Genomic DNA, 23,184 nt, shown 5'->3' with positions numbered 1-23,184 from the left:
GGACAGCAACCTGGGCACTGAAGGCAGAGCAGCTGAGGAGGTTTGAGATGATGGAGATGAAGTGCCTGAGATGGGTGGTGGGATGCAGACTGGAGGGATGGATGATGAAATGAGGACTTCAGAGCAGGAGCCCAGGTTGCCCCAGTTGTAGAGAAGGTCAGAGATGACAGATTGTAAAGCAGAAGGTGGTTTGGCAAAGCAGACTTGGGAGAGAAAAAACACAAAATGAATCCAGGATGTTCAGGCAAGAGCTGAATTGATAACTTGAGAGAAGACCTGATGTAGTCAAGTATTACTGTCAAAGAAGGTAGGAAAGTGGCTATGAATCGAGAGATGTAGAGACAGTTGAAGCAACACCACAACCTGATAGAAAAAGGGGAAAAAAGAAAATGGATGATGGTGATGACTTGTTTCTGTCTTTTACAATTGAAATGCACATCAGTTTTAACACAGTTCTAACACTTCACAATATGGAGGTGACGTCAGATTTTATTACACCATCACAGACAAGTGCTCAGTTGCTCGAGTTTTGGACTTCAGGAGCTCTTTGTCAAGAGCTAGTAAGTTTGTTAATACTCACTCGTGCTTAAGAAGGAAGTACAGGATACATCATTCCTTTTCCACAGGATAAGAGGAACATTTTAAACATGCTCTAGTGAAATGTGTCTTGGCGGTAGGGTTACCTATAAAACCCAAATGACTGAATTCATTCTCCACCATTAAAATAAACTAAATAATACACTTGGAACAATGTTAATTCAAGAAACGGGAAAATTAGCAGGCTGGTTTAAGTCAGATGGCATGTTGTGTAGCACGAGAACTGGGACAACAACACTTAGAACAATGTTAGTTCAGAGAACAAATAAGTAGTAGCAGGCTGGGTTAAGTCAGTTAGCATGTTGTATAGCACGAGAACTGGGACGGCAACACTTGGAACAATGCTAGTTCAGAGGACAGATAAGTAGTAACAGGCTGGTTTAAGTCAGCATGTTGTGTAGCACGAGAACTGGGACAACAACACTTGGAACAATGTTAGTTCAGAGAACAGATAAGTAGTAGCAGGCTGGTTTAAGTCAGTTAGCATGTTGTGTAGCACGAGAACTAGGACAACAACACTTGGAACAATGTTAGTTCAGAGAACAGATAAGTAGTAGCAGGCTGGTTTAAGTCAGTTAGCATGTTGTGTAGCACAAGAACTGGGACAGCAACACTTGGAACAATGTTAGTTCAGAGAACAGATAATTAGTAGCAGGCTGGTTTAAGTCAGATGGCATGTTGTGTAGCATGAGAACTGGGACAGCAACACTTGGAACAATGTTAGTTCAGAGAACAGATAAGTAGTAGCAGGCTAGTTTAAGTCAGATGGCATGTTATGTAGCATGAGAACTGGGACAACAGCACATTAAACAGAAATCAGATGGAAGATCAGTTGTAACTTATAACAGATATTAGCTCTAAACTTTCAGTATGAAGTGTGTGTCAAGTAGGTGGTTTAAACTCATGTTTAAAAATGACCAAGTCTTTGTTCAGTGTTTATGGAAATGGTAAGGACTATCAGGGAGTAGGGTGCTAGTTTATGTTCACATAAGAATGCAGATTGTCTACATAAACAACAGTACTGTTATTTTATGGTTCTAATTGAAACTCATCTATTATTAAACTCAGTCTATGGCTTAAATACTCAGGGAGGTAAACTTGGTGTGGACAGCAACCTGAAATCCAGAAAGTAGTGTGGCAGTAATTGCTGGAATAGTTTAATTATAAGCCAACGGGTGTCTGCGGTAGTGCAACAGTTAGCAATGCTGCCTCACAGCAATAGGTTCTCTGGTTCAATTCTCAGGTGGGGTGCCTTCTATGTAGAATCTGCATGTTCTCCCTGTAGTCACGTGGGTTTCCTCTGGGTGCTCCGGTTTCCTCCCACATCCCAAAGACATGCTGAAGGTGGATTGGACACTCTAAAATTGGCCATAGGTGTGAGTGTGTGCACCTTCTGTGGAAGGTTGGGCACCGAGCTAGCAACTCGACACCATAAAACTCCACTGCCAATCATTCTGCAGACCGTTCCACTGTGCCAACTCCTAATGGAAAAGCTAAAAGGAAAAGAAGAAAGAGGTTTAATCATAAGCCACCCAGTAAGTATAAATGGATCTAGAGCAGATAACTCATCACCATCTGCCCATAGTCATTATTGTCTTCTGCTGTCTTTCTGAGTGGTGATAGTGGTGATATTTCTGTTGGTACAAAAGAGCAGAAGGCAGTCAAAGTAATAAACTCATCCAGTTTCTGAGAATGGGTCAAAATGAATATACAGAAAAAAAAACTGCCTCAAAGACGCAGCCATTGATATGTGTCAGGGTTCTTGGCTCAGTAACTTGCTTCATACTACATAAATGCTGTTATTGGATTGTATGCATGTTTGGAGTATTATTAATCCTGATAATGTGTCCACGTAATGACAGCAAAACTATTACTGGAGCATTTTAAGCAACTTTCTGACTGATAATGTAATTCTGATTTTTTTTTTTTTTTTTTAAACAACTTCACTGTTAGTGTATGTGTGTGTATGTATGTGTGCATGTATTTGTTTTTTTCACTGTTCTTTTGGATTGTAATCATAAATGATGACAGATAAAATACAGTAAGTCCTCTGGTTATCTTTTAATTCCCTAGCAAGATGGCTGAAGTTGTTCATTAAACTATTTCATCCAATACTTGATGTAACAGCATTTAACTGTTTAATTTGTGCTTTTTTAATAAACAGGTTTCATAATCCCAAAAGAGAAGCTCCTGCTGCTGCTTGAAAAACATGGGAGTCTTGCACCTGATGTTATGGAAGAAACAATGACCACTCTTCAGATGGACGGCTCTGAAGTCCCCCCCAACAGTAAGTAGACAGTGGGATGCGTCTCGCTGAGCCTGTGATTGTCTTCATCCTCTCCTGCAGTGACAGTTTAGCACATTAGAAGGTTCCATATTCAGGGCTGCATGTAGCAATGCTATTGCACACTATGACATAACATTCAGCATGTCATCGCTCACTATGACATCACATCCAGACTGTACAAGCACACTAAGCTCTGTGTGTGTCAGTTCTCTTCTGCTATTCATTCATTTACATACAGGTGGAAAGTCCCCACACCGGATACCTTGTAACAAATCATAAAGTGTTGCATGGATAGACTGCACAAGAATTTAAAGCAAAAAAAGTTTTTAATAAGGTGAAGCACTTTCGATCCTCTCTGGGAACTGGCTCCTACCCTTATTAAAAACATTTTTTTGTTTTAAATTCCTGTGCAGCATCTTTTGTGGTTATGTTTCTTTCACAATGTTTTGCTTTTTTTGAAACAAATGATATGTCCCTTATCTAGCAGCTAGGCAAACTACCACTGATATTAGCCTAATTCTTTTTGGAATAAAAACAGACTATTAAACTAAGAGATATTGAGATTACTGACTGGAGAAAGAAAGGCTGAATGGGGGAAGAGGTTTGGTTTACATGAGAAGAGACGTCTGTTATTGCATGCAGGTCCTTGTACAAGATGGTTGGATAGACCCGAGGGATCCACTTGATTGTGTAAATTAAGTAACAGTAAGGGTGTGTGTACATTGAAATTCAAGTTAAAGAAAGGCTTACATTTGGCTTATGTATTGGGTAAGCAAGTTTTTATACTGTACCTATAGACATCATTGAAAATATGACGGCTATTCCTCACTTATGCAGATGTGTGCTATAAAACAAATCTGTGTTTATTGGTAGACTTGAGTATCTTCATGTTAAGTGTGTGTTAGGTGACAACGGTGTTATATAGTAATAGTTTGTGCAAGCAGTTATGCTTATTTGTAAGATGATATTTGTTTATTTATTTATTTATTTATGTAGGGCAGTTGCATACTGCAGCATGTGGAACTGACCATATGAAAATGCATATTTTGAGTTTCAGCTATAGAATATGGTAGTGTAATAGCCATTTAAATGAGGAATAATACACTATGAGGGAATCATCTGTCTCCTTTTGTTTTTATTTTTACTTCATAAGCTAGAAAAATGCAGAATGCAGTAAACAGAGGCTTGCTTTCATTAAGTTGTGAATACAGTACTACTTTTTTCTTTTTTGTTATCCCAAACATAAAAAGTGAACAAGCACAGGCATCTGTCTAGTTCCATCCTCACCACCACAAGTGTTGAGGAATAAATAAAAAACAGAGAAACTAGTGGTCTTAAAACTTTGTTGACAAACTCAGAATAATTTCCAAAAATCATGAATCCCAGGTAGTGTTCCAAAGCAACAGGCCCTTCTTCGTCACAGACAAGTGATCCTCTGTAACAAAAAATCAGAAATATTTTAACAATTTTAAACATATCAGCTTTTATACATTTAGAAGTAGGTGTTGAAAATAGAAGTATTGTTTAATTTTAAACCAGCCTACTCATGTCAAACAATATAAACAGGGCCATAAAGGTGCATTTTAGAACAAGTACCCACCCCCACACACTACTACTGATTAAGTCAAACTAAATCCTAGTTAAAGACAACACTACCTATTTGTAATCCACATTCCAAGAACGGGTATTAAGAAAATCGTAACATATACATAAAAAGAGTTTTAGCTAAAATTGTTTTTGGCTAACTAATACAACAAAGCCTTCATCAACTCTGTGGCAAGAACTATAATCAAGAAAAACACATAGCTATCTAAACATAAACATAATCAAACAAGAACACTATAAATATAATAATGTATTAAATGTCTATCCATGTGTATTAGTGTGCATAAAAACTAAGTTATTAACAGCTCAGAAAAAATGTCACTTCTTTGCAAAAAAAAAAAAAAACTGTCATGACAGTTTTCAACTTTACAGCCACCAAAACATATTTATACAATCAAAACTAGTAGAAAAAAAAACACAAAAATACAGAAAGTAGTGGATGAAGTAAACTAGTAATGTGTAAAAGTGTACAGGTGAGTGCGTGAGTATACATGAATGTTGTATAGTTACTTTAATTTCAGTTCTGCTTTGTTATTGTATCACACCAGGGTTTTTTCATGCCTTCATTACCATGTAGTGTAATTCACACATTACTAGATTACTTCATCCACTGTTTGCTGTATTTTTGTGTGTTTTTTCTACTAGTTTTCATTGTATAAACATTGGGGCTGTAAACATGAAAACTTTTTTGCAAAGCACTGACATTTTTTCTGAGCTGTTATTAACTTAGTTTTTTTATGCACACTAATACACATGGATTTATATTTACTAGATATTGTTAGACATATGAATTTTTATATTTGTATTGTTCTAGTTTGACTGTGTATGGTTAGATAGCTGTGTGTTTTTCTTGATTTTAGTTCTTGTCAGAGACCTGATGAAAGCTTTATTGCATTAGTTAGCTGAAAATGATTTTAGTTAAAACTATTTTTATGTATATGTTATACTTTTCTTAGTACCTGATCTTGGAATGTGAATTGCAAATAGATAGGTAGTGTTGTCTTTAACTAGGATTTGGTTTGATCTAATCAGTACTACTGTGTGGGGGTGGGTACTTGCTGTTCTAAAATGCAATTTTACGGCTCTGTTTATATTTGCCATGAGTAGGCTGATTTAAAATTAAACAATACATATATTTCCATGCCTACTTCTTAGTATATAAAAGCCGATATATTTAACATTGTTAAAATATCAGTGCTTTGTACCATCGTGCACTAACAGGCAATTGCAGATATTCTTGGTGGTTATAGAAGCAAACTTTTTATCTAGTTAATTTTCCCTTAGGTGACTGCTTGTGCTCCTTTGGCGGTATCTCGCAGTAACTGCTCTCGCAGTTGTTACTAACTGCTCTCATGGTTGTTACTCACTGGTTACTCACTGCTGTCATGGTTGTTACTCACTGCTGTTATGGTTGTTGCTAACTGCTCTCGCAGTTGTTGCTCACTGCCAGGAGAACTTTCAGACAAGCCTCTGTGGTATGTCACAAGTCCCACCCATTAAGCCCATCGAAGTCTGAACATTTTTCACCTGTTCACCAAACTTGCCTGCTCATTTCTGTTCTCTTACTCTTACTGACCACACTATTATACCCTGCACTATGGAAGGACAATTTCCCACCATTTCTCCAGCCAGCCTGGTTAGCTTGGGCATCCTGAGACGATGTCCATCATTCTTCGTGGGAAAAACCACAAGAAGGCTAAGAGAAAAGATAGAACGTACGTCTGACATCCGGAGAAGCGCTTGTATAAATGTTTTAAGTAAGTCATATTTCTGATAAAGGTCAGGAACACTATTTTAAATTTAGAGCAATTTATTTATTTTATTTATTTACTTTACATTTGTTGACCGGGCTTGTCCAACTGGATACATGTCCATTTTCAGAAGAGGCCCGGGGAGAAAAGCTCCAAACAAAAAAAAAAAAAAAACACTATTATTTATCCTATGTGACATTTACAAATACAGCTAAATTTGCAGATAATTATCACATTCCATACATTTTGTTACATTTCAGTAAGCAGAAACATGGTACGTAACAGAATCATGGTACATATCAGCTATATTTAGTCATTCAAATATTTAGGTAATAACATTTCAAGTATAAGTGAATACTCTCTTTGTAGTTAACAGAAAACATAGCCAGCTCATATACTCTCTTAGTAGTTAGCAGAAAAGTTTATAAAGGTATGATGATTAGTACCCAGAGAAAATTGAGGAAGTTAGGATTAGAACAAGGGCATAGCCACTGTGATTTAAGGCATGGTTTCAATTTGCTTTTAAATTGTGTTGTTGAGGTAAGGTAATGTAATATTTAAAGAAATTAGGGGAGGTGATATAAATAATGTATTAGAAACTAGAGAATATGAATGGATAGTTAGGCTACAAGCTGATCAAAGACCAGGTTTGAATAATGCAGTCAGTATAAAACCAATATTGGTTAGGAAACTGAAAACCTTTGAACTTTGTTATATAAGTTGCTTTAAATATATTGTATGCAGAGAGATTTGTATGTAATATGGTTAATATAGAATTATTTTAAAATGTAAGCAGTTGTTTTTAAGGAATTTTATATATCTTTGTACCTTTTTAAGTGTTAATGATAAATATATGATGAAAAAGGAGGGGGGGGGGTTTATAATAGGCCGGCTATAAACATGTGATTTAGAATGCTCCTATTTAAAGTCTGTGTACCTGTTGTGTATTATTAGCACTGAAGAAGGGTGTTTTAACCCAAAAGCTTTACAGCAATAAACTCTGTTTCTCCTGACATTAGATCTATTGATTATATTATATTTATATGCTCCAGTCTTTACAACATTGATTACTATCCTAGTGGTGCCTTTCTTTGGTCAGTGTTGTGAGCATCAGCTTTACAAGGATTGACTTTCTTAACCGGCATAATGGAAGAAAGAAAATGGAATAAACCTCTCTGTGAGAAGAAGGTAATCCTCTGCTACAATTAACTTCTAAAGCACCATCATCTATGGCAACTGCTGACCAATTGACAGATGCTTTTAAAAAAACTCTTGATATATTAGAAAAAAAGATGCAAACATTTAAGCAGCTCCTTTTGCCAGCGGTTAAACTTTCAGGCTTATTTGGAGCTGGAGGTAGTTCCACGAGGTCTTCGAATTCTCAAAATGGCATCCTATGCTAAGACTTGCAACAAACTATTAAAGCAGTGGCAACAACTAAATTTGAAGTTAAGTGCAGAGTATATGCAGCTGATGAACAACTTCTTTGAAAACATTGAAAAATACCTTAGAGAAGAAATAGTTAAGCTAGAAGATGATCTTACCAATATGCCTTGCTGCTATCAAAATATGCTCCATAGAATGCATTTAATGGACAGCAAACTCGAAGTTAAAAAAGATATAAAATACTTTGTGATATCAATAACTTTAAGCAGGGACATATATTTTCTTGGCAGAGGTCAAAAACTCAGAAAAACTTAGAATTTAAGTGAAAATAACGTATGGATGAATTAGATACCTTTGTGCCGTCTAACAGTGAAGATACAAATCAACTATCCAATAACAATGAAAGATTATTGGCACAGCCTTCGTACTCAGCCAATCAACAGAAAACCTTGGTTTCATCTTCCTTAGCATTTACGAGCAACGTAACAACAGAGTTCAAAGGGGAATGAAGGAAACACGCCATGCGAGTCAACGGCAGCATCAACTAGTACCTCTGAACAACGGAATGCTTTCTTAAAAAAGGCAATGTCAAAGATTCCCATTTGTTTGCGGGAACCCCTTTTCAGCTAAATTTTCTGGAGAAGGTGGAAAATAAACAGGGCAACCATTCCATAGGAAGGTCTTTACAACTGCAACCACAAACTTTGTTAAATGGGACAAAACAAAAGAACAGCAGCCCAGCTTATCACAACAAGATTACTTGCCGCTAAATAAAACACAAGGTACTATTCTTCTTTCGGCTTTTCCCGGTTAGGGGTCACCACAGCGGATCACCTGTCCACTCATGATTGGCAGTGGAGTTTTACGGTGTTGAGTTGCCAGCCCGGTACCCAACCTTCCACACAAGGCACACACATGCACACACTCATGCCTAGGGCCAATTTAGAGTGTCCAATCCACCTACAGGATGTCTTTGGGATGTGGGAGGAAACCGGAGCACCCAGAGGAAACCCACGCGACCAGAGGGAGGACATGCAGACTCTGCACAGAAGGCACCCCAGTTGAGGATTGAACTGGAGAACCTCTTGCCGTGAGGCGGCAATGCTACCCACTGCACCACCGTGGCCACCCAAAAGACAAGGTAGTATAAATTTGTCAAGTTATGATCGAACAGATGCACAACTGTCCTTGTTAAGAAAAGGTCTGAAATTCATACCAAGCAGCTCAGATGATATAGTAAAAGTACTGACGGACTTGAAACAGTTTGTTTTCAATTTGAACCTTAAACTGATATTTAAAACAAATTAATCAAGTGAAATGTTGTTATGTAAAAAAATAATGTATACCTGTGAGCAGTCCTGTTATAACAGCTTTTACCAATGTTTGTGAGAATGAATTAAGAGAGCTGTATTCTAAAACAAGTTATAATAAGTCATATAATCTGTCATGTAATGAACATGTAGCACATAAGCAACTGGAAAATAATGAAGATATTATTACAAAGCAAGCAGATGGGGGGGCTGTTGTAATAATGAATAAGGCAACACAGATGGGAGGCTGTTGTAATAATGAATAAGGCAACACAGATGGGGGGCTGTTGTAATAATGAATAAGGCAACACAGATGGGGGCTGTTGTAATAATGAATAAGACAACACAGATGGGGGGACTGTTGTAATAATGAATAAGGCAACACAGATGGGGGGCTGTTGTAATAATGAATAAGGCAACACAGATGGGGGGCTGTTGTAATAATGAATAAGGCAACACAGATGGGGGCTGTTGTAATAATGAATAAGGCAACACAGATGGGGGCTGTTGTAATAATGAATAAGGCAACACAGATGGGGGGCTGTTGTAATAATGAATAAGGCAACACAGATGGGGGGCTGTTGTAATAATGAATAAGGCAACACAGATGGGGGGCTGTTGTAATAATGAATAAGGCAACACAGATGGGGGGCTGTTGTAATAATGAATAAGGCAACACAGATGGGGGGCTGTTGTAATAATGAATAAGGCAACACAGATGGGGGACTGTTGTAATAATGAATAAGGCAACACAGATGGGGGACTGTTGTAATAATGAATAAGGCAACACAGATGGGGGGCTGTTGTAATAATGAATAAGGCAACACAGATGGGGGCTGTTGTAATAATGAATAAGGCAACACAGATGGGGGCTGTTGTAATAATGAATAAGGCAACACAGATGGGGGCTGTTGTAATAATGAATAAGGCAACACAGATGGGGGCTGTTGTAATAATGAATAAGGCAACACAGATGGGGGCTGTTGTAATAATGAATAAGGCAACACAGATGGGGGCTGTTGTAATAATGAATAAGGCAACACAGATGGGGGCTGTTGTAATAATGAATAAGACAACACAGATGGGGGCTGTTGTAATAATGAATAAGGCAACACAGATGGGGGCTGTTGTAATAATGAATAAGGCAACACAGATGGGGCTGTTGTAATAATGAATAAGGCAACACAGATGGGGGCTGTTGTAATAATGAATAAGGCAACACAGATGGGGGCTGTTGTAATAATGAATAAGGCAGCACAGATGGGGGGACTGTTATAATAATGAATAAGGCAACACAGATGGGGGGACTGTTGTAATAATGAATAAGGCAACACAGATGGGGGGCTGTTGTAATAATGAATAAGGCAACACAGATGGGGGCTGTTGTAATAATGAATAAGGCAACACAGATGGGGGCTGTTGTAATAATGAATAAGGCAACACAGATGGGGGCTGTTGTAATAATGAATAAGGCAACACAGAGGGGGGCTGTTGTAATAATGAATAAGGCAACACAGATGGGGGCTGTTGTAATAATGAATAAGGCAACACAGATGGGGGACTGTTGTAATAATGAATAAGGCAACACAGATGGGGGGCTGTTGTAATAATGAATAAGGCAACACAGATGGGGGCTGTTGTAATAATGAATAAGGCAACACAGATGGGTCCCTGTTGTTATAATGAATAAGGCAACAGAGATCCGGGGGTTGTGGTACTAATGAATAAGGCAACACAGATGGGGGCTGTTGTAATAATGAATAAGGCAACACAGATGGGGGCTGTTGTAATAATGAATAAGGCAACACAGATGGGGGGCTGTTGTAATAATGAATAAGGCAACACAGATGGGGGCTGTTGTAATAATGAATAAGGCAACACAGATGGGGGCTGTTGTAATAATGAATAAGGCAACACAGATGGGGGCTGTTGTAATAATGAATAAGACAACACAGATGGGGGCTGTTGTAATAATGAATAAGGCAACACAGATGGGGGCTGTTGTAATAATGAATAAGGCAACACAGATGGGGGCTGTTGTAATAATGAATAAGGCAACACAGATGGGGGCTGTTGTAATAATGAATAAGGCAGCACAGATGGGGGCTGTTGTAATAATGAATAAGGCAACACAGATGGGGGCTGTTGTAATAATGAATAAGGCAACACAGATGGGGGCTGTTGTAATAATGAATAAGGCAACACAGATGGGTGCTGTTGTAATAATGAATAAGGCAACACAGATGGGGCTGTTGTAATAATGAATAAGGCAACACAGATGGGGCTGTTGTAATAATGAATAAGGCAACACAGATGGGGGCTGTTGTAATAATGAATAAGGCAACACAGATGGGGGGCTGTTGTAATAATGAATAAGGCAACACAGATGGGGGCTGTTGTAATAATGAATAAGGCAACACAGATGGGGGGACTGTTGTAATAATGAATAAGGCAACACAGATGGGGGGCTGTTGTAATAATGAATAAGGCAACACAGATGGGGTTGTTGTAATAATGAATAAGGAAACATAGGTGTGGGCTGTTGTAATAATGAATAAGACAACACAGATGGGGGCTGTTGTAATAATGAATAAGGCAACACAGATGGGGCTGTTGTAATAATGAATAAGGCAACACAGATGGGGCTGTTGTAATAATGAATAAGGCAACACAGATGGGGGCTGTTGTAATAATGAATAAGGCAACACAGATGGGGGCTGTTGTAATAATGAATAAGGCAACACAGATGGGGGCTGTTGTAATAATGAATAAGGCAACACAGATGGGGGCTGTTGTAATAATGAATAAGGCAACACAGATGGGGCTGTTGTAATAATGAATAAGGCAACACAGATGGGTGCTGTTGTAATAATGAATAAGACAACACAGATGGGGGCTGTTGTAATAATGAATAAGGCAACACAGATGGGGGCTGTTGTAATAATGAATAAGGCAACACAGATGGGGACTGTTGTAATAATGAAGACAACACAGATGGGGGCTGTTGTAATAATGAATAAGGCAACACAGATGGGCGCTGTTGTAATAATGAATAAGGCAACACAGATGGGGGCTGTTGTAATAATGAATAAGGCAACACAGATGGGGGCTGTTGTAATAATGAATAAGGCAACACAGATGGGGGCTGTTGTAATAATGAATAAGGCAACACAGATGGGGGCTGTTGTAATAATGAATAAGGCAACACAGATGGGGGGACTGTTGTAATAATGAATAGGACGACACAGATGGGGGGCTGTTGTAATAATGAATAAGACAAACACAGATGGGGGGCTGTTGTAATAATGAATAAGGCAACACAGATGGGGGGCTGTTGTAATAATGAATAAGGCAACACAGATGGGGGGCTGTTGTAATAATGAATAAGGCAACACAGATGGGGGGCTGTTGTAATAATGAATAAGACAACACTATATGGCATCATTAAGTGATTTATTGCAAGATGTGGAAACATTTAAAAAGATAACATTTTATGATGTGAAAAGATATATTTCGGAGATTAATATGGCCATATACGAATTACAGTTAACTAATGATATAACTATGGAACAATTTTATTATTTCACAGTCCCTTGTCCTAGGCTACCACAAATATATGGTATCCCTAAAATACACAAATCATTGGAACCCCCCCCCCCCCCCGAGGGGATGGCTAACAGAACCAGTTTCCATGTATCTACAGAGATACTTGAGTTCTTTTTTACAGAAATGTTCTACCACCTTAAAAGATACAACTGACTTCCTATGTAAGCTAAAAGACTGGTTCGCTCATCAGAAAATTACAAAATTTGTGTTTGTCACTCTTGATGTAACATCTTTATTTACAATTATACCACATGATTATGGTATAAAAGTAATAAGAGATTTTTTAAATACTGAGATAGGCATACAGGGCAGATAAATTGAAAATATTTGTACATTATTACAGCTGGTATTAACTAAGAATATGTTTTTCTTTAACAATGAACCTTACTTACAGCTAGCATGGGTTACCATAGGTACACCCGTGACAAATACCTATGCTAACTTGGTTCTGTATGAGTGGGAGAAGAAATTTGTTTGTAGTCAAAGTAATATTGTGAACAATAAGGTCAGTTTCTATCAAAGGTTTGTAGATGACTGTTTTGCCATTTGGAGAGGCGTTATGGAAGAACTAAATAATTACGCTCATTATTTGAACTCTACTACTATATTTTTTTTAATTTAAGATGTCAAGTTCAAATGAGAAAATAGTATTTCTAGATGTTGAATTAAGAAACAAAGAAGGAAAAATTGAAACTAGTATACATAAAAAGAGGTTCATTTAAATCACTATGTAAATAGGCAAAGTATGCATGCACCACACACATTTAATGGCATTTTAAATGCACAATTAACTAGAGTTAATAAATTAAAGACCGAAGATGAAATATTTAATGAGCAAGCAAAGGAGCTGATGAAAGAATTTAATGAAAGTGGGTATAATATAGAAGTTATAAAAATGATTTATGATGAAATATGTATAGAGATGCAATAACAGTAAACCTATTTTTCTAACAGGTAGAACTACTGATATATCTAAGACTAAAAAGAATAATATAATTAGGTATATAACCACTTTTAATAATAAAACTAGTGAAGTAAAGAAAATTATGCAAAAAAAATGGACAATATTGATGGCCATGCCAAAACTGCAAAAATCTTGGGTGAAAAAAGTTTTGCTTTTAGAAACTTAAACATTTTAAAAAGAAAATTATGTTATAAAGACTTAGTCTTCAAGAAGTCTTATAGCTACACCAGGCACATTAAGATGTTTAAATTGTAACTGTTGTAAAGATATTTTTTTGAAAATAATATATTTTTCCACCCACTAACAGGTATAGAATATACATTTTACTGTTCAGCAAATTGTAATATCACTAATGTGGTATATATAGCTACCTGTACACTCTGTCCATCATTCTGTATAGGAAAAACTACAAGAAAGCTAAGAGAACATATAGTAGAACGTAAGTCTGACATCAGGGGAAGCGTTTGTACAAATGCTTTAAGTAAGCATATTTCTGATAAAGGTCAGGAACACCATTTTAAATTTAGAGCAATTGATGTAATATTTAAAGAAGTTAAGGGAGGCAATATAAATACTATATTAGAAACTAAAGAATATGAATGGATAGTTAGGCTGTAAGCTAATCAAAGACCTGTTTTGAGTAATGCAGTCAGTATAAAACCAATATTGGTTAGGAATATCTTTGAACATTGTTATATAAGTTGCTTTAAATATATTGTATGCAGAGAGATTTGTATGTAATATGGTTAATATAGAATTCTTTAAAAATGTAAGCAGATGTTTTTAAGGAATTTTATATGTCTTTGTACCTTTTTAAGTGTTAATGGTATATATGATGTAAAAGGAGGGTGGGGTGGGGTTTATAATAGGCCGGCTGTGAACATGTGATTTAGAATGCTTCTATTTAAAGTCTGTGTACCAGTTGTGAATTATTAGTACTGAAGAAGTATGTTTTAACCCGAAAGCTTTGCAGCAGTAAACTTTGTTTTTCCTACTGTTGAATTTATTGGTTATTTTATATTTATATGCTCCACTCTTTACAACATTGATTGCTATCCTAATGTAACAGTTGTCTTTTGTACACGGACAACCAGCTGCTCCTAATTCACACAAATTCAACATGTGAGAGATGCATCTATATTAAGAACCTAGAATTCAGGCTCTTGTCACTCACCAGTCAGTACAACAGACACAAAGCAGGTTGTCAGCCTACACACCTCATCTCCTCCACCAGCCACACCACAAACACCTAAACCTACATTTGCGGAGGTCCTCACCAGTAACCTACCTAAAGATCAGAGACCTCCCAAATATAAACATGCTTCACTTAAGAACCCATGCACCTGTGTCTCACCGATCAAGCCTATAAGGCATTACACCAAATCTAACATTTTTGTCATAGGTGACTCTGTTGTGAGACACACAGATGTCCCTCTCACCAGGCTGGATAAAGAAAAGGCCACTGTTAGCTGCCTGTCAGGTACTAGGATCCACCACAACATGCACGCACTCAAGTCTCTCAACAAGTATGGTTATGACTTCGTCATGTTGGTGTGAATGACTTGAGGAGTACCTCAATGGTCTATATGAAGAAAGACATGACTGACCTCTCTGATTATGTGCCCCAGGCAGGTATGTCCCTAGCCTTAAGCAGCATACTACCCTCACCTAATATGATACCACAATATGGACAGAAAATGATTGACTTCAACAATTGGCTTTGTTTCTGGTGTCATTCTAAGAAGATTAGTACCCGCCAGCCTGTGATGATATGGTTGATAGAACTCAATGCTTTGCCAGATAGTCTCCACCTGTCACCCCTGGGATTCTGGTTACTGGCTAAGTCTTTTGCCTCCCCCATCGTGCTTTTTTTAGGCAAGGTCACAAGAACAAAATTCAAGATGTACAAATATCTTCAAAAAACAACCCCGAGGTTATGCTGCTAAATGCTAGGAGTCTAATTCTGAAACTGCACTCTATGGACGCAGTCCTTACCTTAGAAGATTCTGACATCTGTGCAGTCACAGAGACTTGGTTTAAAGCTGCAGAATATACCCCAGCCATATCCGCTTACAATGTCTTCCACACATTTAAACTACTAAATAAGAGTCAGAGAACTAAAGGGAGTGGAGTGTCACTATTCATCAAAGATAAATACACCTCCAGATTGGTTAAACAGAACAATTCCCAGAGCTGTTGGACATGCTACACTTAAAGAAATCCCTATCTCTGAGCCACACGCTCCAGGGATCTAAACCTTGTCATCACAATGAACAAAACATGCTGGAGGGATAGGTTCCTGACCACAGACTCACCAGACTCTGGAATAGACTGCCCATACTTGTCAAGCACAGCGCCTCCTTGACCCTCTTCAAAAGGAACCTTGACGATTGGATGGGAGATAGGAAATTCACCCCAGGGATCATGTCAGTCACCCTGCTAGACAGGGGTCCAGGGAAGTAAATATTGTGGGAAGAAATATTCAGGAAATTGTTATGGCTAGGCTTGTATAGGCCCTAGGGCCGATAGCCTAGTACCAACCTATGAACCATGTTATGCCAAAACGTTTGACAGAACTTTGCAGTAAGGATATTAAAGTTAGATAGAGTAGCATCTTATGAGACTCTTAAGAATTGTGAATGACATTATTCAGTCATGCAAAGTGCTGTGTTAAATTGTTTTTTGTTTATTGATTGGAACATTTTCATGTCAGTCCTGAGGTGAAATGATTAGGATGTCATATAATGTTATCCTTTGCAGGAATATGTGCTCGTTAGTGTAAGTAGGTTATTAGAATGGAAAGGAAAAGAGAGTAAGTGACCGCATTAATAAGTTTTTGTAAATTTTAACACAGCTTTACTGTTTTGACATTCCAAAATATGGTGAAAATTAATCATATTTTAGTTAAACAAGTTATGTTAATGTTTGAGTAACTATTAAAGCACTGAAGAAAGGTGTTTTATTAACACTGTTACATATGAAAACATGCAAATTGAATGATATATTTAAACAGCATTTTCAGGAATCATTAATTATGTGACGAGTTAAGTAATTCGAATGACTGGGGATACATTTACGTCTCAAGTGTTAATATAAAAGAATATATATTTTTTGATTATATACTTTTTGAAACCTATTATTTGGGACCATATTAACATTTTGACTTAATGCTTATATTTGTTAGAGGTTATAAAACTGTTTTTTTATTGAAACTGTACACATGGTAAACTTTAACTGTGTGGAAATGTCATACTAAAGGAAAAGGATAAAATGCAAGCAAGGCGAAGTTAAATATATTTAAAATAACTAAAATGATTTACTATGTAATGTAAATGTTGAGTTCTGGCTAGTGAGTTGAGTTATTAATATTTCTAGTCCAAGCATTAAGGATTACATATAAATTGCATCCATTGTGATAAAATGTTAGGAATGAAAGATACATGCAGAAGTAAAGCGATAACCAATGTGAGGAAGGTTTGCTGTTGGCAGTTAATCGATTATGCTTGAAATATCTTGTGGGATGTAGTAAGTCTATTGGAAGAGTGGTGTTCCTAAGATAGGATGAGTATCTTCCTTTTATGTTTTGTTTATTTTTAAGGGTATGTGATTGAAAATATTAGTCTTGATAGGACATTGCTGTGTTACAAAAAGATTATAGCGAACGTAAGCGATGTGACATGAAATGTGTAGCTGTCCATGCTAATTGTGCTTTACTAATGGAAAAAGCAGCAGTGTTGGATGTCTTTAAGAAGCGTGTATATTTAAACAGGTGGTAACAGGTTTCCTTATTCCCTGATGATTATACTGTCAGGTTTACGTAGTGACGTTTTTATCTTTAAGAAGCGTGTATATTTAAACAAGTGATAACAGGTTTCCTTATTCCTGATGATTATACTGTCAGGTTTATGTAGTGACTTTTTTATCTTTAAGTAGCATGTATATTTAAACAAGTGATAACAGGTTTCCTTATTCCCTGATGATTATACTGTCAGGTTTACGTAGTGACGTTTTTATCTTTAAGAAGCGTGTATATTTAAACAAGTGATAACAGGTTTCCTTATTCCCTGATGATTATACTGTCAGGTTTATGTAGTGACGTTTTTATCTTTAAGAAGCGTGTATATTTAAACAAGTGATAACAGGTTTCCTTATTCCCTGATGATTATACTGTCAGGTTTACGTAGTGACGTTTTTATCTTTAAGAAGCGTGTATATTTAAACAAGTGATAACAGGTTTCCTTATTCCCTGATGATTATACTGTCAGGTTTACACAGTGACATTTTGGTTGAAATAGAGTCATGCTGTAGACGATAAGGTGTGTAAAGTAGATGAGAGGTGAGCATGCAGGAAGCTACCTTATGCATGTAGTGGATGTTTGTATACTAAATAAATTGTAGTCCTTAGGGATGATTTGCAAACTGACAAAGGGAAAATATGTAACATAATCAACCACTTAGGATTGTTTACAAGTGAGGGAAGTTTATACATTTAATGCAGGAAGCAGGCATGGAGGTAACATAGTTGCTCATTTATTTATATAGGATTGGATACAAGTGAGGGAAGTTTATACATTAATGCAGGAGGCAGCCATGGTGGTAACATAGTTGCTCACTTATTTATATAGGATTGGTTACAAATGAGGGAAGTTTATACATTAATGCATGAGGCAGCCATGGTGGTAACATAGTTGCTCACTTATTTATATAGGATTGGTTACAAATGAGGGAAGTTTATACATTAATGCAGGAGGCAGCCATGGTGGTAACATAGTTGCTCACTTATTTATATAGGATTGGTTACAAATGAGGGAAGTTTATGCATTAATGCATGAGGCAGCCATGGTGGTAACATAGTTGCTCACTTATTTATATAGGATTGGTTACACATGAGGGAAGTTTATACATTAATGCAGGAAGCAGGCATGGTGGTATTTGTAGAGTTGTCAGCACTGTCCTATAGCAGTACAACAGGCGCGGGTGCCTGTTTGCTGATGGGGGGGCAGTTTGTGGAGCCAATTAAAAAGCACTGTACTGTGAGTAAAGGAGGGGCATAAAGCAGCAGTAAAAGAAAAGGAGATTGTAAACAGCAACAACAACAAAAGTTGAGGAAGGTGATGTGTGTTGGGACTATTCTTGTATATAGAATGATAATTAAAATATGCAGAGAACAAGGGTGTTTGCATTGGGATCCAAGTTCTTTAATGATATATCCATCTTTCACCCCAGTAGAAAAACACGGAAGTGAAGGTACATACAACCTGCAACAATTGGAGAGGCCGCAAAAGTACCTCACAAAGAGGATCCTAGGCCTTAAACACTTGTCCTATATGGACAGACTGAAAAAACTCCAAATATTCTCTGTCTGATATTGCCTACTTAGAGGCGATCTCTGCTTCATTTACAAAGCCATGTCTGACCCAACTCTGTTAGAAATGCTACATCTAAAGAGATCCCAATCCCTCCACACCACACTCTCCAGAGACCTCAACCTCATTATCACAATCAACAGAACATGCTGGAGGGACAGGTTCATAACCCAGAGACTGGCCATGCTATGGAATAGACTTCCCATACATGTCAAGCAGAGAATCTCACTGGCCCTCTTCGAGAGAAATCTTGATGAGTGGATGGGAAGTAGAAAATTCACCCCGGGGATAACACCAATGACTCTGCTCGACAGAGGCACTGGGAACTAAGGTCGGGCGGCACTATGCCAGGGTAATCCTATGGCTAGGCTTGTAAAGGCCCTAGGGCTGTCAGCCTAGTACACACCTATGAACCTATGAGTGATGCATGATTTTTCTCCATAGTAATGAAAAGTGTTTAGAAGTATGTCAGGGAAAGGTGTAGCTGGCTATCGTTAGTGAAAGGTGATAACATACTTTCTTTTTCCTTGCTGATTTTATTGACATGTACTGACGTATGCACACAGTGTTAGGTTAGCAGTGCAGAGACAAGATACATGTTGCTGTAAGGTAGACTTATGGAAATGAATGTGATGCCGAATGGTACGATGTTTCATTATGAAACGTAAGTAACTGTAAATACATTTGGATGGTGACAATAATAAGACCTTCTAAAAGCACATCAGAAAAAATAAAGGGAGAGAAAAGAATGCTGTGTGCTAGAACAAAATGGCACCACTGTAACACAGCCAGCAGATATAGCTAATACAGTTGTAATATTCAAACAAATTTCAAGAAACAAAAGGGATCTTCATGCACTCTTCATCTCCATAACATAACCCTACCCAGAATTATAACTGCAGTGATTACCTCTGCCCTCAGGTCCGACGTACCAGTTACATGGGATCAGATGAAATCCCGTGAAGCATAATTTGTGCAATCAGAAATAGTGTAGTATACTCACTCATGCATACTCTAATACCATATTAAAAAACAGCTATGCCCTCGATATTTGGCAGCAGACTGTTGTAGTACCACTCCACAGGGAAGGCCATTCCATAGGCTATAGGAAATGTAGACCAATAAGCCCAATAGTGTATTTTTCAAGATGATGGAGAGAATCATTGTGACATTTATTCAGTCAGACATGGGAGACTCTCCATTGCATTTGGCATCTTACTTGCTAGTTAAGATGTTTTTTTGAATTTTGGGGAGGATTCAGTGACCTTTACATTAGTTTGTGGGGATTTCCAGTAATTTTGGGCTAGCACTCTGAAAGCATGATATATGTAGTAGAGTTTATTATGGGGTGCTAGCAGATGGGGGGAGTTGGATTTAGTTTTTACCATCGACAATGCATACATAGTTACCAACCTGATCCACTCTGGGTTGAGTCATACCCTGGATGTTGTTGTCCTTTGAATACAGCTCTTGTCATGTCCTTTTTTAGAATACCACACCCAGCTGTGTAATATATTCACATACCAGAAGGTAGAGATGGAGAAGGTGAAAAGATTACTCACAAAGAAGAATTGAAGGGATTCAAGGTATGTATTTTAGATTAAAGACTGCAGCAATTCCCTTTCTCACTCTGTTTTGTGTCTTATCACCTGATGAGAGGACACAAGTGTCTGACGTACAAGAGCATGAAAGGAGCCTGTTTTGTTGGAAACCCTTTACTTAGAATGCCACAAAGTGACCTGAATAAAAGAGGACACTTGGACTAAGTAAAAATTAATGTCAGCTGTACCATGAAGTGTGATGTCTTTATATCTTAGACTCCAGTGCTTAACGAATAAAATCTTCTCCCTCTGTCAAACTCGGTCCATTGCACTATACCGTCAAGAAAGAACTGGATGACTAGATGCCCACCCATAAATTCCAGCATGGGATTTGAAGCGTCCGGCTCCTCAGTAGCCAGTAGGTCTTGAACTTGATTACCAAAACACTAACCACTGTCCTTCGGTTGCACATTCTGATGTTACATATGGATCAGGTCTTCTGAAAGTGGGGTACACTTAAAGGGATGATGGCTCCCCTCCCTTCTTCTCAGTGCAACAGTGTAATAGCAGTTTATGGCAGAAGTGGTCTCCATCCATTGGCAAAGGAGATTCCTGTATACCTTCCTGATTCCATATCTCATTGCAAGTTTATGGAAGAAGATCTGATCTAATTCTCATCACCTTATGATTACTGAGAAGGGTGAATTTCCAGGCTTATTTGACCCTAGCTGTTCAAGAGACTGTCGTTGTCCTAAACAAGGGGGAGGCCTCTAACATTACTGGGGTAGCAAGCTACACCTCAGGAACTCACTTCTACTGCAGATCTTCTGATCCCATCAAGCAAAGTATCAGAAGTAATTGAGGCCACCAGAATGTCTTCCAGCAGGCAGATTTTCTCTGTCATATGGCACATGTTCTACATTTGGCCATTAAGCTAGTGCAGTACCTTATGCTGCCCCAGTCAGATCATATGTGGTCAGCCTGTCATAGCAGACACCTGTACAGTTTTGCTCTCCCTTATTTCATGCACAGGTCAGCTGTGTTTTGGGCTTTTAGGGTTGCTGCCATTTTTTTAATGTTTCATTCTTCCTCCATACTGTATACATATAAATTTGGTCAATACAGATTACAGTATTTATAAAACCAGTATAAAACAAAACAATCCTTGAGAATGTACAGCAACCATAAAGTAAGTAGATAGAACAAGCACTCTTACAAAACTATCTACAATGTGTACATCAAGTGCTAGAAAAACAGTTGCTAAAAACAGAATCATACTGCTAAGTCACAAGAAGGACTGTGGTCTTATATAAGGGCTCTATATTATTTGAATGAAGTTTTTAACTTTGAATACCATATGGGCGACACCATATGGTTGAAGTTGTAAAACTTCGAATAGAGAAAAAAAAAAGTCACCTAACATGTTAAAGCAGGGGGGGCAAGCTCCACTGCACCCCCTCACCCCCCGCTCTTTAAATATACCAACTTCAAGATCTCACTACAGTATTACCGCATTATAGTGCAGTCTCAGAGTTGTTATATTTAAAGAGTGGGGGGTGAGGGTGCAGGGGGGCTTGCCCCCCACCTACAACCCTTAGTTTAGGGTTTAGTCTTTTTCTTTCTTTTTTTTTTTTCACTGTTCGAAGTTTTTATGGTGTCGCCCATGTGGTATTCGAAGTTATAAAACTTCATTCAAATAATATAGACCCTTATATAAGCTGGTCATGCAGTTCCTTAAAGGACTTCTGCATCTACAGCCACCATTGAAGAACTTATAAAGTCTGTCGGATTTGAACTTCAGGAATGGCAGGCTTGTCTGGTCCCTGTTTAAACCACTTGATTTTGTGGCATTGCAGTTCTTGTCTTGGAAAATGCTTTTCTGGTGACAGTCATCTCTGCTAACAGAGCAGAATCTTACATCTGCAAGCAAACAACCCTGATGTATATTTAAATCTATCTGTTCTTACATAAAGTTTCAGACTAATCCATCTTTTGTACTGAATGTGTAGCAGCTGCTTCAGTTTTACCTGATTTATGTGAATGAGTTTGTGGAGACTTTAAATTATAATACAGCTGTTATTTGCTTCGGTGAGGGGAAGAGCTTACAGTCATCGAGCAAACCCTTTCTTAGTGAATTGTCCGTTACATTAGATTTCCTGTCGGACTGCACATCACAAACTAGAAAATGCTGTGATCATGGGTCGTCCCACTAGATGCATTACTGCTTCGATGCTTGCTTCAGTACAGTCTCTGTAGCAGACATCTGTGCTGCAGCAACTTGGTGGGTGAATAATAACCTGCAGTTTGTAAGGTCCCCCTTTTCACCTGTGTTATTGTATCCTTGGAGTTGTTATATTTATGTACAGGGATATGGGGGTGCAGGGACATCTCTGTTACAAACTGCTCACTTTGTCATTGTTTTAAGAGTTACTTACACTGACTGTTCTACAGTGAGTAGGAGCTATGGTGAAATGTTATGAATCTCACTTAATTCCTGCTGAAGGTGTGAGATGAGGTTCATAATTTCCAGCCATCACTCCAGGAGCTGGACTTCATGTCTGTATTTTAGCACTCTGTTTCTGATCTTTGGACCCTGGTGACTTCTGATACCTTAGGGGGCATATTGTGAGAATTGGCCTTGACCAGCCACTAAAGAGGTCCCAGGTGTTAGATGTAAAAATCAGTTTTGGTGGATTCTAGGTGTTTGATATAAGTGATATGTTCTTACCTTATCATTTGATCCAGGAGGGGTCCTCCTTTCTCAGTTCTAG

General features: G+C 37.9%; 1 protein-coding gene across 1 annotated transcript in view; it reads left to right on the top strand.

Annotated features, from left to right (window-relative positions):
- LOC122815140 (gastrula zinc finger protein XlCGF57.1-like) overlaps positions 1-23,184 on the top strand; it is a 179,777-nt gene that overhangs the window by 67,673 nt on the left and 88,920 nt on the right. Inside the window, exon 3 of the mRNA XM_044087394.1 lies at positions 2,762-2,884. Within this exon, the coding sequence (XP_043943329.1) occupies positions 2,762-2,884 (123 nt within the window). The remainder of the gene's footprint in view (positions 1-2,761; positions 2,885-23,184) is intronic.

Source organism: Protopterus annectens, chromosome 11.part0 (assembly GCF_019279795.1).
Source record: "Protopterus annectens isolate FY-2018-M chromosome 11.part0, PAN1.0, whole genome shotgun sequence".
Lineage (NCBI taxonomy): Eukaryota > Metazoa > Chordata > Ceratodontiformes > Protopteridae > Protopterus > Protopterus annectens.
This window is presented reverse-complemented; position numbering and strand designations above follow the sequence as displayed.